Source organism: Siphateles boraxobius, unplaced genomic scaffold (genome assembly GCF_051911475.1).
Source record: "Siphateles boraxobius isolate OS27281-9 unplaced genomic scaffold, OSU_SipBor_1 3, whole genome shotgun sequence".
Taxonomy (NCBI): domain Eukaryota; kingdom Metazoa; phylum Chordata; class Actinopteri; order Cypriniformes; family Leuciscidae; genus Siphateles; species Siphateles boraxobius.
In genome coordinates, this window is record NW_027508919.1 from 15,303,550 (window position 1) to 15,323,034 (window position 19,485).

Here is a 19,485-nt window from a genome sequence, read left to right on the forward strand (position 1 = left end):
AAATAATTTCCGGTTGTGTGTTAAGTACAACAAGACTGAAAAGAGCACTTTAACAAGGAATTCTCACTGCTTTAGATGGCATATGTCATGGAATTTAATCCATCTAAATTCTTCAGCATGAAATCTTATTAAGATTACATTTACATTTGTGTGCACATTCCTGCACTTTTGCCCTAAATAGATCATGAATTAGTCTAAAGGATGAGTCACAAATTACATCAGATTTTCCTTCCTGCAGATGACTCCCTTTTGAAAAAAAGATATGATAAAAAATATAAATACTGTATTGGATTGTATTTGGTTGTGCTTTCTGTGCTATGTTCTGTGGGAGTTGCTGAATTACCATATGATGATCAGCCAAACGGATGGCATTGACACTGAGGAATTTCTCGCATGGTTCTCTGACAGATGGAGAGTTTTGGCATTTTAAACAAATTGGATACAATTTAAACAGGATTGTTATACTTATTTTTTCAGAAAAAATTATTGAATTAACAATGTAGTATCAAACATAGTAATAGTTTGGTGAGTCCTACCTACATTATTAACATGTGATTGACTGCCTTTATTAAGCTCTACCTTTCCACCAATGTTCAAACAAGTAGTGTTTTTATTTTATGGGAATTATAAATAACTATAAACCATTGTGTGGTCCTAAGTTTGCTAGCCCCAACTGAGTGACCGCTTAATTAAGGCTAATTTATTGGTTAAACCTGTTACCCATGGGTATACTCCATTTTATCAATTGTATCGATTTCATTTTGAGTATTTTGATGTTTATTTAAATTGTTATTGTTAGAAAATAACAATCATACACAGGGCTCGACATTAACTTTTTGAGGCGCTTGTCCTTTGGACAAGTACATTTATGTTTCACTTGTCCATGCACAAAAGTCACTTGTCTGGGTAATCAATTGGCAAGTCCTGTCAGTTTAAACATCAAGCGCAAAAAAACTGGAACTTGCGCCTTGTTTTCTGTCAGCCTTTCTAACCCGTATTTTTGTCCCGCCAAAGCCTTATTTGACCGGTGAGTGATGCAGATGAGTGATGTAGATGGCTGACTGCTGCACTTGTTTAACTGAGAGAACGAGCAGAGAGAGTGAAAGCCCCGCTCGCGCGCGCGCACTCACACCGTCTTCAAACTATCTTGCTCTCTCTCCCTCCCTCGCGCATATTCAGAATCAGAAAGAACTTTATTGCCAAGTGTGCTTGCACACACAAGGAATTTGTTTTGGTGCTGAGGCTTCCAGTGGACTATACAAATACAACAAGAAACATGAAACATAATACTACAAATTATAAGAATAAAAATATAAATATATGAGAATAAAAAGTATCACAGTTAGGTTTAGTCAGAATAGACATTTCCAGATTTACAGATTATGAACATGCATGAATATTAATGAATTCAGTTGACTAGATATCTTTGAGAATACACAATGGTAAAAGGTCGGAAGACCGAAGTTTTTTTTTTTCTGAACTACCACTGGTTGTGAATGTGCTAAAATAACGTTGCCTTATCTTCTCTGAAAAGCGTTTCACACATTCAGATGACATAAACCACACTTTCAATAAACAAACAAAAAAATCTATCCAGTGATGAAATGTTTTCTGTGTTGACACAAATCTTATGTGATGTCCTAAACTGCCTGTATAATCACACAACGTGTGCCGTGGTCCGTTAATGACACGTCCGATTCGCGAACTAACGTTAATGACTCCTTTAAACCGAGTCACTTTAATGAATGGTTAAAACAATTGATCTGTCCAACACTGAACTCAAGAGACATCGGAATCGGAAACACTATACAAAGTTGAATTGTAATGTAGAATGCGGCCTGTTATTTCTTGACAACAGACCGCTGGTAACCTAAGTATAACACACCGTTGCCATGAAAACCAGAACGTTGCAATGGATTCTAACCGTAGACACGGAACGGACTATTTTCTTTAGCGGAAGCAATACAATCGTTTTTAAATCAATAAACTCCTTTTTAAATCAATATTTTGTGTAAAATTATTGATTTATTTGGTAGGTAGCCATGTAATAAGCGGGATAATGTAGAGTGAGTCGGTTGTTATAGCGAATACAACCCTTCAGGCTCATTAGGACCCGGACGCGAATCGAAGCTCGCTCTACATTATCCCTTAATGTTACATAAGTTATATATCGCAGAAAAATAAAATATCGCAATGTCATTTTTTCAATGTCGTGCAGCCCTAATACAAATGCTGTTAATGCTTGTTTACAGTACACGGCTAGCCAGCTAACGTCACTTACTTGTCAGCCAGGTTGGGTTGCCCCCGACAGACGCCACAGAGCATAACTCCGTCTTCATAAATAACCCAGTCGAATTCATCTTTCCATTTGGTTACAAATTTTCGTTCCCGTTTTAATTCGTATGGTACTGTTGGTGTAAGGTAACTTGTTTTTGGAGCTTTTCCTGGTGCTTGGCCGGGCTGCCGAGCCGGAAAAAACATCACTCTCCACTCCAGTCTCCACTGTTCCTGAGTCAGGTAAAAATGTCTAAACTCCTGATTGGCCAATCAAAGCATTCTGAGCTGGACGCTGGTTCGACGGATTGTGGGGTAAAAAATGTGTTCGTTTCAAATCGGTAAAATTAAATCTGTAAAATCGACGTAATGAGTGATACATAACGTAAAGTAACATGCCATTTTATTTTGTTTGAAATTTAACTTGTCCAGTGGGACAAACTAATTTTCTTTTCCACTTGTCCTACAAAAAAATCCACTTGTCCCGGACAAGCGGACAAGCCTTAATGTCGAGCCCTGATACATATTGGGGTTTTCAATTTAGACAAATCCAACATTTTGGTCCAGGGGTTGCAAACTTTTTGCAAAAAATTACAAACGTGAAGAATGAAGATACTTTTCTTTGACCTCCTGAGGTTGACGATCAGCATTTTCTAAAGGTTAAATCTTTTTCACTGACCAGTCTTAAAACGGGTTTCATGCCCTAATTTGTACCATGGAAAGTGCCTTTTTTTATTCCACAAGAAGAGAAATGGACTTCAGTGAGGTCACACAAAGTCACAGTTTGAATATTTTCATGTCAAAGTTGAACTAAACCATCCCGAGTGTTTTCACGTGTTCTTGCTTTATCACTAAGTTTTTGGGATGTCATAGAGTTGCTCGTTATATAACCTTACGTAACTTGGAGAAAGTTCAAATAGAAGACTGGATTTCACCAGCTTTCCTTACGAACCCAAATATGCCCTCTCGGAACTGATAACGCTGCAAAGTCAAAGATGCACTATGCAACACCAACCTTGACCTTAAGGGACTTTCAGTACTAACTGCAATTACAGCACATTAATTATTTAAACATTTTCAGTTAATAAACACATTTTGATAAACGCAGTCATGAAATTAGGAATGCCAAAATGAAAGTCTATATTTATCTTTTTATTGTGTTAACAGTTAAGCTCTGTGAATTAATTTCCACCTATGAGCATTCGTTATTTTCTCTGTCCATCTATGATGCATCATCAGGCTGTTTGTATGGTTTAATATCAGGTGATGTTTGGATTCATATTGCGACTCTATCTCATCTCTACTCAGTATCTCAGCTGTAGGTCAGTTGCATGAATCATTCATGCTGATGCTAATATTATGGTGATCATAGGGAATAGCTTGTGGACCAACATTATTAGCTTCTGGACTCCTCAATGGTTGCTTCTCCACCCCAATAAACACACACACACTCCCAAACACCAACATTATACCAGTGTTGATGCTGAAAACTGATGGATATTTGGTTTTGCTTCATCTGCTTTGTGTGTCTGTCTGTCTGTCTGTCTGTCTGTCTGTGTGATCCTAATGGTAAAGAGATTTCTTTCTACAACATCTCTTCTTGCATTTTTTAGCATTTAGTGTCGAGTCTTGCTAGAGTGCCTTGAGGGCAGGATGGTGGGTTTTGCTGGGGAGGTGGGCTTGCTGCTGAAACAAGCAAAAGCCTTCGTATTACCTTTTAAAGACAATCAATTATCGTGACCTGCTCTGCTTCCCTGTGGGAGTTCCAGCTCTCCTCGAGAGCGGGCCGGGCTGCTTCGACATATGAGTCAATGTTTGGAGGTTATGGAGGCCATCTTATGAGTTGGGCTATGCAAACTAATGCCCTGTTATTTCCAGTGTCAATGGAGCAATCACATAAGAAATAGGGAGGCCCCTACATACTCTATTACATTATAAATGAGTTTAGTGGTGGCATGCTTTCAGTCCACAGATGTCATGGTGGTGAGTGTGTGTGTGTGTTTCATTAGAAATGCAAAGTGAGGCTGTGTATAATAAGCACATCCTACTGACATTTCAGTTCATCCAATTGGATTTGTAGTTGATTCTTTGTTGATATCTATAGGATTTAAAATGTTGATTTCTTTACATTCCTTTAGGAGTTTTTGCAAGTCTATTTGTTTGTTTAGATGGGTTGTGGTACATGGATTGCTTTATTTGATAAAAAATACAGTAAAACAGTAATATTATGAAAGTATCTGTTTTCCTTAATACATTTTAAAATGTATTGCATTTTTTCAGCAGTGTTCAGTGTCACATGATGCTTCAGGAATCATTCTAATATGCTGATGTGATGGTCATTTCTTATTGTCAGTCAGTTGTGATGCTTAATATTTTTGTGGAGACTGTGATCACTTTTGATCAAATACATTTTTTTTTGCTGAAAATAAATAAATAAATAAAAACTTATATTTTACTGAACCCAAACTTTTGAACTGTACTTTTAAGTTGTGGTATATACCATTAAATAGTTTGTGTATTTTTGCCCACGGATGTAGCCTACAGCAAGTGTTGGGATGGCATCCAAATTTCAATAGGCAACACCAGTGGAAATTCATGATTATTGAAACCCATTTTTTGATCTGAAAAATTTGTAAATGTAAAAAAATAAAAAAGGGGGAAAAAGACTTTTAGTTTCGAAAAAGGGCAAACTCAAAACAATAACTTTAGTATGTGTACTATACAAATTTTAAATGAAGACAGGAACCAAGGCGGTCCCTCTAACTTTCTTAATTTCTTTTTAGCGGTGGATTTACAAGGCTGCTGTCCGCACACTCGGTTTGTAGTGCCTCCGAAGACCACACACTGGGTGGCCATTATGCAGAGAGGGAAGTGCACCTTCAAGGAGAAGATCCTTAAGGCAGTTGCTTTCAATGCCTCGGCCGTCATTATCTACAATAACAGCACCAAAGAGGACACTGTCACGATGGCTCATGAAGGTGAGCTCCATAATCTATGTATCGCATTAAGACAAACACAGCCATGTTACTTTGATGTTAGGCAGACGTTTGTAACTTCTTCAGTCAGCTGACTCATCTGTTTTTCTCTGACAGAACTCAAAGCTTCTTCCTGTTATAATAATTTTGAAACTACATGCCGGTTAACATGCAGACTGCTCAGAATGTATATGTAAATGGATATTTATATTTGCCTGCATTTGTTTTTTCTCAGTTAGAAATACAGGAAGTGGTTATTGTTATTTATTGACTGGGCATGGTGGATTTACAGACGCCTCTGACCAGTTAGATTAAGGATTTTTACAGCATGCAGTGAAATACATTATCTGGAAAAATCATTGTCCAAGGACTAAATGGGAGAGAGACAGAGATGCTAAGTGTGTACCCTGCCCTGCGTGTGTATTTGTGTGTGTGTCAGTGCAATAGAAAAACAGTTTTATACTGCAGCTCCAAAATTTGCACAGTAAAGATAGCTGTAAAATGAAACTAGTCAAAGTAACTCATTAAAATTGTGCATGCGTGTGTGTGTGTGTGTGTGTGCGTATGTGTGTGTGTGGTTGTCACTCACAAAAGTTTTGTGCAGTGGACAGCAGACAGTCTGGGAGAAAATCTTGCTGTTCTTAGCAATAATGCATTTTTATTTATTTATTTATTTTTTCTTCTTTTTTCTTTTTTTTTAAAGAGCATTTTGGTGAAAGCAATAGCTGACACAGTAATTTCAATGCCCATTACATTCCATTAAGTGTTTACTAAACAGACCACACAGATGCTAACCGGACATGATACAACTACACCAAAATACATCAAGCTACGCATAATACATTATACATTATAGATTGTTTATTATCAATTATGCTAATGTTTATAATACTTGCATGTGACTTTAATCACGTTTTTTAAATGTATTGTAGTCCTTTTATAGTCCAATCCAGTAGATCAAATCAAGCTATTGTAATACTGTATGCAGTTAAAACATTTATTTAATTTTAAGCATTGCAAATTCTAACAGTGATGTCATTAGTAGTGCTTTTATTATGTTATCTATTCAAAATGTGTAGATTTTTTTTTTATTCTGTGTTCATTTTGTTAGTCTGTTTCAGTGTTGTTCATTTTGTTAGACATATTCAGTTTTGTTTTTAAAGTTGTTTTTTTTATCCGTGCACATGCTGACTGTCTACTGAAGTCTGTGGCGGTTGCATCGTGACTATTTTTAAAATGTCTCCCACCATTTTTAAGATGATTTGAAAAACTCATTTCAAACCCCATGTGTTTTGTTCCATTTATGTGGTGCTTCATTTAGCTGTTTTTGAATGCAAGAACACATCCTGTGTGAACGTTTCCTCACTCATTCTGTGCCGCCTGCTCTCTGTTAGTGTGGGTTGTCAAGGTGTGTGACCTGTAGTAACAGAAAGGGAAAAAAATAAACATAAATACAAAATTTTACATAGGGAAATTATTATTCATTCATTATTATCATTCACATATTAAATTAATAACCCCAATATTGTTGTTAGGTCATAACACAACTTTATTGGTAAAGAAGCTATTTTTTTCTTTGTTAATTCATGGATTTGTTATTTTTTATGTCACAAGCAAATTTGTGGATGACTCTCGGTTGTGGCCAAAACGGTAGCCTTGAGGAGCACGAGCATTCAGGACCAATGCTGATTGTAATATTTTCAAGTCTGCTGGCTAGAATGTTATCCATTTGTTGAGTTTGGAAAGTGTTGTTTGTGTGTGTATTATTTGACTTTGGCCTGTAAACCTGCTGTGAGTGTGTGACAGAGACTGTTTGTTTGGTTTTAGAGGACATTTGGACATGATGAAGGACTGCGTACTGGAATCTATCTGCCAGAGCAGTCACTATTCTGCAGGTGCACTCTCCACACACACACACACACACACACACACACACACACACACACCTACACACACACACACACCTACACACCTACACACACACCTACACACACACACACACACACCTACACACACACACACCTACACACACACACACACACCTACACACACCTACACACCTACACACACACACCTACACACACACACACACACACCTACACACACACATACTTCTAGCTTGGCATATATGCAACAGGTTTGGATGCACAGAGCACATAGGAATCAACCTGAAACTTCTAAGCAGCGTCTTTGGACGTATGAAGGGGTGGACCGACGTAGGAACAGGAGAAAGGGGAGAGATGGTGAGTCACAGCAGCGCTATCAGAATGGGATCGATGAGATGTTTAAATATAGCAGGACTGCATGATTTATTCAGAAAGTCCTTTTCCCCTGCCACATGGGATTCAAACCTCGTTATACAAGCTGTAAAGGATAGAATCTTGAGGTATCTTACAATTCATTTAAATTTGGATTCATATAAAGTCATGATCGAGACAATTGTGCGAGGGTTCTCTGTGCATCTAAATTTTTCAGCAACAGTGTAGGGAAGCAAATCTAAGGTAATTTAAATCGTTAAGGTGACTAACTTGCTCTGCCAATTCAGCGTTAAGATCTTTGCTTTTTGGAAAATGTGAATGAAATTTCACATCAGAGCACTGAAAAATACTAAAATTACTAATAACTACTAAATTACTAAAAATAACAAGCACATAACAAAATAATTAAAACTAAAAACATAAAAATAAAAGCTAATTAAAAATATTAATAAATACAATAGTAGTATATAAATATGTAAAGTTTTGTGTGGATATTTGAAAAAGAATCACAATGCATCGACTTGAGTTCGACAAGAGAGTTCATTGTTCTCGCACTACATGACAAATTGTGCATCTGATTTTTATACATGTAAGACGATATATTTATAAATAGGTTTCAGTCACACATTCAGATCACTACATTTAGATAAACATATCTTGTGTACCTACAGGAAGTTTGGGGTTTGTGTATGTGCGTGTGTGTGTGTGTGTGTGTGGGTGAAGTGTTTTCAACACGAAAGATGCAAGCAAACTGACACACTCTTTTTAAGAGCAAGTAACTTAGGAGAGATTTAGTTATAGTAAGCCATGCAGTTGTCATATGTATTTATATCAGGTTCTATTATGATGTTTTACAGAAGAATAACCAGGGACTGTTTTGACCATACAAACCATACATTTGTTTTAGTTTCAGTGATGTAGATTGAAGCGTGAAGCTAAAGTGTGAATGTGGTGAGTTCCATTTTATTGTAAATAATTATTGTTATTTAATTCCTCTGAGTATTGCTGGTACAGAAGCATAAATGCCTTTAAATATCTGTTCAAGTACTGTTCAAAAAGACTGTGACATGAGCTAAAACCAATATTTTAAAATCACATGCAGAGTGCATCAAAATGCATAATGCCACATCCTCTTTTGGGTCACTGTGGTTTGAAGGATCACATCACCTTTACTGTCAGAGTCAGTCTTAAAGTGGTCATCGGATGCAAATTTCACTTTTATATGGTGTTTGCAAATAAATGTGTCTTTGCAGTGTGTGGACACAACCACCATACAATGAAAGGTTGCCTGGCAGCACTTTACGTGTCTTGTGTCGACACGCCCCATGGAAGAGAGGGGTGGTGTGAGCAGTTGCTCATTATCATTTATAGAGACATGCACCGAAACGGGTCGCTGTGAACAGAGCTGTTTTTGAGGAGGTAAAAAGGGTGTTGTTTTACACAACCATTGAGGAATTTTAATCAAAGTATATTACAAACTTTACACGAAGACCCTAAAGAATCATACCAACTTGTGGAAAATGGGCATCTGATGACTCCTTTAAGACCACCTTTGAGGGAGTTTCCCTTTTAACAAAAATCAATATTCGCATGCCTTAACCTTTACAGCAGGAACAGTCGATAATGAATAAACAGCACATTACAATGTAAGCCCACATACACTTTTATTCCTCTCCTTTTTAATTTAAGAAGTTAATGTTTCTACATGCATGAAGGACAAGTTATTAACATTCTTTACATTATATTTATATTATGATTTACATCATATCTGATAATGATATTATTATTATAGCTTATCATATTAAGTTTGATAATACTGTAAGTACCATGTCTAACAGACTGTGCCTGTGGAAGTAAGTTATGTATAATGATGTACATATGTTGGTGTTTATGCCATTTATGGAGAAAAATGGCCTTGAAGTGGATCGGAGCCTCTCTATCAGTCACTGCTAGAGCAAATTGCCCCTGTCCTGCCCTAGACATCATCTTTACTGCTGACAAACTGCCTTCTGAGCCAGGCAGCATGCCAGTCACGTCTTATTCTCACATGCTTACACACACATACAAGTGCTCGCATACACCAATGCATTCGAAAATCTTTACAAAATCACACCAACAGGTAGACTGCATAAGTAAACATTTGTTTATGCAAGATAACGCACATAATGTCACACACAAGCAGCCACATTCACATGGACATTCTCTGACGTGACATCCAGACTCCTTTCTCACGCTCTTAAGACATGGATTTGTCTGTAAGATGCAGACGTTTTTATACAAAAGGGATAATGTACCCTTGATTGCTTCCATAGCAAATGCATGCCTGTTCACCCTTTGGCCTTATCCACATTATTCCTACGCCCCATGACGCTTTGCGCAAATTATGGGTGTAACTTCCGTTAAGCTGTAAACAATCAGTGAAAGACTAGCTCTATGGACCAATAATATATATATATATATATATATATATATATATATATATATATATATATATTAAACTGTGTACAATGACATTACATTATTCTACTCACCCTTCAACCATTGAACATTAAAAGGCCCTTTAAAAGTGTAAAAGCATCAACAAGGTACTTTCAACAGACCATGAATAACCCCAACACTGTGAATCTTTCCACAGCAAAATCAAATGGTAAATATCACTGTGGTAATCTGTATTATGTAACATATGTTGCCTTAAAGGAGAACTCCGGGCAATTTTTAAGTTAATCTTGATCGTTATACCTTTGTGAGTAATGTCTATAGAAAAAAAAACTAACCGGATTGGTGCTTGCAACACGGAGCTGTTCCCGCAAATGCCCAAAGCTCCCACTCAGCTAAAACGGCAGTTATGGGGGCATATACGTGTGTTTGTGCCTCATAACAGACACAAAATGCAATTAAAATGTCTGTCCAGCATGAACAGGGCCCTTACATGTGTACAAGATGCGTTTAGCAACTTAGCCATTGTTTAAATTCACCTAAATGGTGTTTTAGACGACTAGCTGTAGTCTCGCGCTGAAGTCCCGTGGGAACTCAGTTGTAGCCAGAAAAAGGTAAATAGCAGTGTGCAGGTGGGAGTATATTATATATACAAATATAATTGAAGACATAGAAGCTAGTGAAATAATTAAAGTTTTGCAAATAAGACTACAAAAACATATTACTGCACATCTCTCCTCAAGCCGTGTGTGCCCAAATGGAAGGATAAATAAAGTTTACATTACCTCCACAGTGGTTGCACACATCTTCGTCCACGGAATGGCTTTTTTCTTCAACCGACCCCGCTGTGTTGTGTCTGTGTAGTCATCCTTGTCAAAGTGTTCGCTGCAAATGCGGTAATCTTTAGCGCGTTGTAGGCTAGTTGTATGGGAGTTTGCACATCAAGTTGAAGTACAACTAGCACAACTGCAGAATCTCGAGGTCATGGAAAGGAAGACAATGAAAATTTAAGTTCTTGTATTTTCGCATTCTGTTGTCACAATTCGGAACGGCACAAACGAACCATTTCTTCTTCACTTGTGAAATATGAGCAACTCCGATCATTACTCTTCACACACTACGCTCCTCCCACGTGCACACTGTTTACTTTTTTCCGGCTACAACTGAGTTCCCACGGGACTTCAGCGCGAGACTACAGCTAGTCGTCTAAAACACCATTTAGGTGAATTTAAACAATGGCTAAGTTGCTAAACGCATCTTGTACACATAAGGGCCCTGTTCATGTTGGACAGACATTTTAATTGCATTTTGTGTCTGTTATGAGGCACAAAGACACTCTTTATGTATATGCCCCCATAACTGCCGTTTTAGCCGAGTGGGAGCTCTGGGCATTTGCGGTCGCAGCTCCGTGTTGCAAGCAGCAATCCGTTTTTTTTATTTTTTATATAGACATTACTCACAAAGGTACAATGATCAAGATTAACTTAAAAATTGCCTGGAGTTCTCCTTTAATACATTTTTTTTTAAATTATTTTCTTCAGCATTGCGTGATACTATTTCAAAGTGATTACAGTCATTTTGACAGATAACAAATTGTATATATCTGTGAAAACAAACCTGAAAAGAGAAGTGAGCATTTGGAGAGAAAAAAAGAGAGATTCTTTGTGCATTCAGGGAATTAATGGCATATATCGTAAATTAAATCAGGACAACAGACCACAAATGTGCAGTATATGTTGACCTTTTTTAGCGGAATGCAAAAGGAAAAAATTAAATAACCATAGATATTCTTAACATGTCACATTAAAATACCAAGTGTTACGTTATTCTTAAATAAAACATGAAAGAAAACTGATAGCTCATTGAGTCAAACTGATGGATAAGCTTTATTTGTAGGGCAACCTTATGATTTGAAATGATTCGATTCAGTCTTTTTGAATGGAATATCCCCAAACCGAAAGTGCCACCTATAATTCAAAACGCAGTAAGCTCGTCAGGAATAAGGTGTATTCTACAGTTAAATATTAATCCACTAGAACTCTTAATAAACTAGATTTAGTGAACATTTATTATTTTCAGGGTATTTATTTTTGGTATTTAGTAGTATTAAAGGGATGGTTTGGAGTAATTTCAGCCTAGGGTCCTTTGCACAATGACCTCGAGCCAAACACCCCCCTCCAGAAGCTTTTTTCCCCTTGTTCGAACATTATTACAGTTAGAGGTTATTTAGAGATATCAGCCGAATGGCTTATATGCAGGCGTTAATGGATCCAAGGTTGTATCTTGTAAATTACCCCAATAATAATGCCTGGAATGTTACCAAACTTCTACAGTAGTACACATAGATTCTGTACTCATAAAAATGGCATTGGAAAGTTTGTAAGTACATCAGGAGTTTATTTAAATAACACTTGCCTGATGGCTTATGGTACCGCTAACCCGGACATCGAGATCACTTCCGTGATTTGGGAAAAGCCCTTTTAACTCATTTGCAAAACTCGCAAGTGTAAGGGAAAACTAGTGAATTTAACACTCCATAGAAATGTATTGATAACTGGATGATATTCAAAATACATTTTGTATTGTTGTGTTGATTTGAAAACACAAGCATTTATAAAACGTTCAAAAAATTATGTAGTTCAAAAATTTAGCTACACTACATCCTTATGCATCGATTTCTGCCAGGACTTTTACGGGCTTTTCTCAAATCACGGAAGTGATCTTGACGTCCGGGTTAGGGGTAGCATAAACCATCAGGCAAGTGTTAATTAATTAAACTCCTGATGTACTTACAAACTTTTCAATGCCTTTTTTTTTATGAGTACAGAACCTATGTGTACTACTGTAGAAGTTTGATAACATTCCAGGCATTATTAGTGGGGTAATTTACGAGATACAACCTTGGCTTGGATCCATTAACGCCTGCACTAAGCCATTCGGCTGATATCTCTAAATAACCTCTAACTGTAATAATGTTCGAACAAGGGGAAAAAAGCTTCTGGAGGGGGGTGTTTGGCTCAAGGTCATTGTGCAAAGGACCCTAGGTTGAAATTACTCCGAACCATCCCTTTAAGCATTGTTTGTTATTGGACACATATGGAGCTATAAGTCCAATGCCAATACTAATAAGTAGAAAGCAGGGTGGCTAATATAATACTAAAATGTGTATTATACAATATAGAAATAGCGGATTAAATGATTGTTGTTCCAAATGTTTATTATAAAACAGCGGTTTTATTCTAGATTTACTGAAAAGTCAGTCCAAAAGTCCGGCCACTAGTAAAAATTTGCTTTCATTTTTAATTTAATAATAATATTTTAATAAATAACATTCAATTAATAATTAAATCATGTTTTATTAGTGAAAAGTTGAATTGAAACATTTTGATTTTAGAATATATTAGTAGCCTATTTGTTTTAATGTCCGCACAGCATTAGTATTTGTTTTTTTAATGATCCCCTTTGCAGGGTTTTTCCTGCTTTCACAATATTTTGACGGACGCCAAAATGAATTTTTTGTCTGGGCAAAGATTTATTTGATCATTTATTGTGACTATATCTGCCGTTCTGCAGTACCGATACCCAATGATAGCAGTCTGCTTTAACACGCTCCCGTGAGTCTTCGTGTAATTGCTCTGTGAAGAGCCTCAAAGGTTTCTATTTACGATGTGTATTTGCAGTGTTGAGTTTTGTAACCAATCACAGACATATCTGTTGAGCATGTGAACTCTGGCCAATCAGATGTGTTTGTTAGGCAGAATTTCACTATACCTTTACCTTTCACTATAGCCAACAAAGTATAAACACGGTGTCAATAAGCAATTCATTGTACAGCGTAGACCGCTTCATTGATTATAACGGGAGTTTTCGCAAGAGTGCAGCTTTATGTATATCACGTTGAACTGAAGACAGTTTCGGTGATTGTAATGGCAACAATCTTTGCTTTCTTTCTGTATATAATATGTTTTTCAAGCTGCTACACATTGCAAAGTTTCTGTATTGACAAACGTATTTAAGCATGATTGAATCCGATTGACAGTGATAACCATAGCAATGGATGAAACAAATATGATGATGTATGTCAAATTATCTGTGCATTAGCCTAAGTCTTGGAGTGTAAATGCAAAATAATAGACCTGCCACTTTTTCTAAAATGTGATACTTTGTTTTTAATTTTATTACTAACTTTTCAAATCAGTCACTCAGTTACTTTTTATATATAAATGTATGGATTTTTCACTTTTTTTTGTGATCTGTCCTGACTGTGATATATATATATATATATATATATATATATATATATTTTTTTTTTTTCATAAATAAATAGCATAAGTTGGGCTCGCAGTTGACATGGGTGGGTACTTTTGTACTGGATGACCGAATTCGTTCACCGTCAATGACTGTACTCAACATAGGAAAAAAAAACTTTTTCTTGAAATCTTCGCTTGTCTGGTTTATGCTACTCTTGAGTAATGTTTGAATTTTGTATTCTGAGCACTTATGTTGTTTTTGCCTCTCCACGATGACTCGCTTGGTTTAATCCTCAAATGTAAGTCGCTTTGGATAAAAGTGTCTCCTAAATGTAAATGAAGTATATTGCATTAAATGTACTATATAATCCATGTATAAAATTATAAAATTATACAATTAAATTTCATCTCAAATAGTTTTTTTCATATACAGTTAAGAGTAAGAAAAGCTGTGTTATAGCTTCAGCTGCGAGGTTTCTCTGAATAACGCAGATATATGTGTCTACATCTGGTTAATGAGAGGTCTGTATAAAAGGTGTTTATTGTGAGAATGGCACTCTTGGCAGTGAGAGCTTGTCTGCAAACAGCGGCAAGTTTGACGATAGTTACAAAAAGGCTGTAATGAAAGCGTGTGCGGAAAGCTCTTATATAGTGATGGTTTGGGCGAGTTTTGTGCAAATAACTTGTGCATGTCTTGTGCATGCGGCTGCTCAATGAGAATACTCCAAATTCACTAACATCAGAACGATGTTAAGAACAAATTTGTGTGTACATACGAACATGTTGTGAATTAGTCGGAGTAATGTAAGTTCTCCTGTGCATACAAATACAAAATAATCCATGCAATTATTAGTGAATGAGACCCATTGTCCAAATGCAATTGTCCAATTTAAGGTCAATATCTCAAATTTGCTTGCATTTAATAAGTGACCCAGAAATCAAAAAATTTTATATACATTCTCATATTTAGCAGTAATAAAGTAGCCACGCTCTGCCAAATTTTTAGGAAGGATTATGAGATTTGTTTCACTATGCTTTCATCATAATGCTTTAAGAAACAACAGCTCCATGTGGTTCCTTCAAAAACATGTTGCTACAGTCTGTCTATCTCAAATCTCTCTAACCATCTCTTGTATTTCAAGTTTGTGACATCAGGGGTTAATCATATTTTTGCTATGGTCGAAAAATAATATACTGTCTTGTCACATTTGCCTTAACATATTATATCATCATAATAGTTATGTGATGCTATTTGTCATCGCATTTGTTATAGGGCAGTTCAAGTGCAGAAAATGGTGAGATTAGATCACTGACTAGGGCAGGTCTGCAATAGGTTTTCATCTGTACTTAGTCTGTTTGCTAAGCCTGAGGGCCTGAATTATATCAGTGTCTGTGGCATGGCCTAAGCTCCAGATCGGTCTAATTGTGTGTGTGTTTGTGGTTGGGAGTGGAGCGGGGGGGGGGGGGTGGTTGTGGGGGTGGGAGGGGGGAGGGGGGGACGAATTGTTTGTTTGTCCTCATTTTCTGTCGGCATGATTACTGTGCCATTTGTGTGAATGTTTAATAGGTCAGACCAGGATCATTACACTGAACTGGAAAAGATCGTTGCATCTGTGTGAGATGTTTTGATATGCTCTGAACAGATAATAGAATAATAATAAATACATCTGGTGCAACCTGGAATGGATTGTGTATCTTTCTAGTAAAATGTTATGTTTGTATGAAGCCCTGTATATTTGTATCCTCAGTAGTAGTAGAAGTAGTAGTAGTAGTAGTAGTAGTAGAAGTAGTACTACTACTAGGTATGTAACGATTCACTCGCAACCGGTTGAAAATCGATGAAAATGTGTGACGATTCAAGTCGGTTGAAATGTTAAACGAATCGCGATACACGTTTTAAACAGCAGGGGCGTTTACTGTAGCCTACTGTGAAGTTGTGACGCTTTAGAGGCACAATAGCAGCAAGCACACACGAAGCTAGCGAGTGTTTTCACTTCATTAATGGAACTTGAGCTTGTGTGAGCCAAGCTCAACTTCCATAGGAATGAACTGAAAACGCTCGGTTTGCTCCGCTCGCGCCGCGTGTGCACGCGCCGTCAAACACATTGCGACGGCAAGCGTAGATGTTGACTCATTCAAATCGGAGGTGTGGCGGCATTTTGACTTTCCGTAGACTAATAATAATCACCACCGTGAGAAGCACCAGTCACCTCCGTTTTCATGTAAAAGGCATTAATACGACAAGTGCGAGAGCCACGGAGATCACAAGGTGCATCAGTGTTTCCGTGGCAACCAGGTGTTGTATTTATTTTACTATCTCTTTCTCTAAATGTGTATACGGATATATATTTTTTTATATATCTAATTTATTGATTGTTATGGCATATTTTTCTAAATGTGTGGGGTTTTTTTTACTCTTGCTAGTGTAAGGTTAATGATACAAATTATAACAAAATTAAAACCCTTCTAAATGTGGTAGGCTACTAATTTTACTAATGGTATAGTCTTTTTCTTAGTGTGCAAAGGTACCAGTGTTCACCCTCTTGACCAGACAGACAGAAAGATTGAGTTGAAACAACCTTGAAGGGATTTTTTTGTTTTTATTTCAATGTAGTTTTTTTATTTGACAAATATATTTAAAATGAAAAAGAAATGTGCAGCATTTTCTCTGAGAAATAATAAAAGGGACACTTTTTCATTTATAATTTCTTAAATTAATCACTTGTTAAAAAAATCGTGAGAAAATCGTATCGTGAAACCAGTATCGTGAATCGTATCGCATCGTGAGTTGAGTGAATCGTTACATCCCTAACTACTACTTCTTTTTTTTCTTTTTTTTTTCCCCAAGACAAAATGTTCTTATATAAGTTCTTTCTCCAAAGGCACTGGAGACATAGTGGCAGTGATGATCACTGAGTCCTTTGGAAAGGACATTCTGGGATTCCTGGATAAGAACCAGACTGTGTTGGTCTCCGTGATGGTGGGGTCACGAGGGCTGCCTAAGAACATCAACCGCGGCTCCTTGGTGTTCGTCTCCATCTCCTTCATTGTACTGATGATTATCTCGTCTGCTTGGCTAATATTCTACTTCATCCAGAAGATCAGAGACACCAGCGCAAGGGACCGCAGTCAGGTCTTAAACAACACACACAGTTATTTTGAACAAAACGCACACAAACCCAGTCGCTCCCTCAAGCTTGCAGCTAAAACCTTGCCAGATATTTCTTTCAAAGACCTTCCTGATATTTAACAGGCTTATCTGACCTTCAAGAACTTTGTGTGAGACACTCATTGACTTTATTTCTCAACTGTAGTTAAGTCTCACTGCCCTTTCGCTTTTACCAGACCTCTGAATTTACAACTGACATAAACAGGCTATAATAAGGTGGTAATAACAGCTGCTGGTATTTTTTTTCTTCTTTTTTTTTATAAAGTTGAAATATGTAAAATCTGAATTTCTTAGTCACCAGCTAGATTTCAAATAAATGCAAAGACATCTGTACACAATACAAATTACAATATAAAATGTATTGTTTATACTGTAGAGGATTTAAGTAAAAACAGTGCATTTATATGCAAGACCTCATGCAGATTATTCTTAATAACTTGGCAATGTGTATGGTTACTTAAACTGCATTGGTAATATAGGGAAAAGGAAAAAGTTTCAGCAAAACCTGAACGGCACATGTAGGTTTATTCCCAGTACCCTGGTTTTGCTCTGCACACCTGTTATTGCTTATTCACTGTGCAAATGTCTTGTAAATACATCTGTAAATTATATGATGTAAAAAATACAAGACAATTTCAAAATCTAATGTAAACATGGTTTTGTTGTATATTAAGCTGACTTATGATAGTTATTAGAATATTAAACAGAACAGCTGTTTTCAACATTGATAATAAGAAGAAATGTTCCTTTTCGCCCTAATTAGCATATTAGAATGAGTTCTGAAGGATCATGTGACACCATCACAGGAATAAATTACATTATAATTAGCGCAGACTGACCATAACCCCTTTGGCAATTTTTAACTTTAATTAAAACATAATTTGGCCATTTTATGAACCGTTCTTGTGAAGACCATCCTCATGAGTCAATTTTAAGAGGTTTGTTTGTATCTGTATTTGTGAGAACATTTTGAGGCTCTTGCATATATAGCACACGGTCAAACGGTTTAGTTGGCGCTAATCCTTTGGGCCCCGATTGGTCCTTTGGCGTTTTCTGTAAACTGTCGGCAGTAAATCACTGAGCTGTTTATTTAGCAATAAACTGGCAGAATGAAGACCGAGGACATCTCAGAACATACACTTATAAACACACACAGACAATGAACTGCCCATCACAGGCTTCACTTAGTCTTTTATTTATGGTCGTCTCTGGCATGCCTTTCGCTAACTCTGCCTTGCTTAATACAATCCTGATAGACACTCAGATATGTTGCTTTTATCACAATTAAAATCGCTAATGCTTTCTCCTCATTATTATTTACCCCTACCTTGTTTATCAAAATCTGACATGTAATTTTTTTTTCTGCTGTTCTGGAGTCTTTTATTCTCTAACTCTTTTTAGTCCTTTTAATTTCCTGTTTCATTAAATCAAGCTGCGAATCTAAAATGGTGTGACTTACTCTATCCTCTCGTCCTTTGTTACCATAGCGACGGCTGGGAGATGCTGCCAAGAAGGCCATTAGCAAGCTGACTACCAGGACAGTAAAAAGAGGGGACAAGGTGAGGTCTTTTGATGTCATTGCTTGTTTATTTTTCTCAGGCTCATGTCCATGTCTGTTATGGAACTGTTTCGTGTTATGGAACGGTTTGTGTAATTCTCCATTCATAATGCATCTCCATACTCCATAAAAAGGACTCACTGGACACGTACACGCTGCAGCTAAATATGGTTGCCACTCTTCTTCCGAGTGCTTAGTCACATTCTTTACGCACACATCTTGGTTATTTACAGCTCTATTCGACAACAAAATGAATTCCTGAAAAATAAAAGTAGTTACAGCCTCATTTACATTAAATCCAAGTTTCTCCCACCAGTCTTGCGGTCTAGCAACAACCCATACATTACAGTCCAGAGTGCATGCTGTTTAAAAGCAGATGTCCGAAGAGCATAAACAGAACACGGCGCCTGGAAATTGCTGGATGATGATATGCATCTGATCACTATTATTACATCAGAAAAGGCAAACTCAGAACAGGTTAAACCGTTCAAATCCATGTTTCAGTTTACATCCAAACAAACAGGACTGCTTTTTTGTAATAATGTGACTAGGGATAACAAAAACT

General features: G+C 36.9%; 1 protein-coding gene across 2 annotated transcripts in view; it reads left to right on the forward strand.

Moving 5' to 3' along the window:
* rnf130 (ring finger protein 130) overlaps nt 1–19,485 on the forward strand; it is a 56,180-nt gene that overhangs the window by 16,154 nt on the left and 20,541 nt on the right. For both annotated transcript variants that reach the window (XM_077247937.1, XM_077247936.1), the window contains exons 3-5: nt 5,058–5,252; nt 17,076–17,326; nt 18,850–18,921. In XM_077247937.1, the coding sequence (XP_077104052.1) occupies nt 5,058–5,252; nt 17,076–17,326; nt 18,850–18,921 (518 nt within the window). The remainder of the gene's footprint in view (nt 1–5,057; nt 5,253–17,075; nt 17,327–18,849; nt 18,922–19,485) is intronic.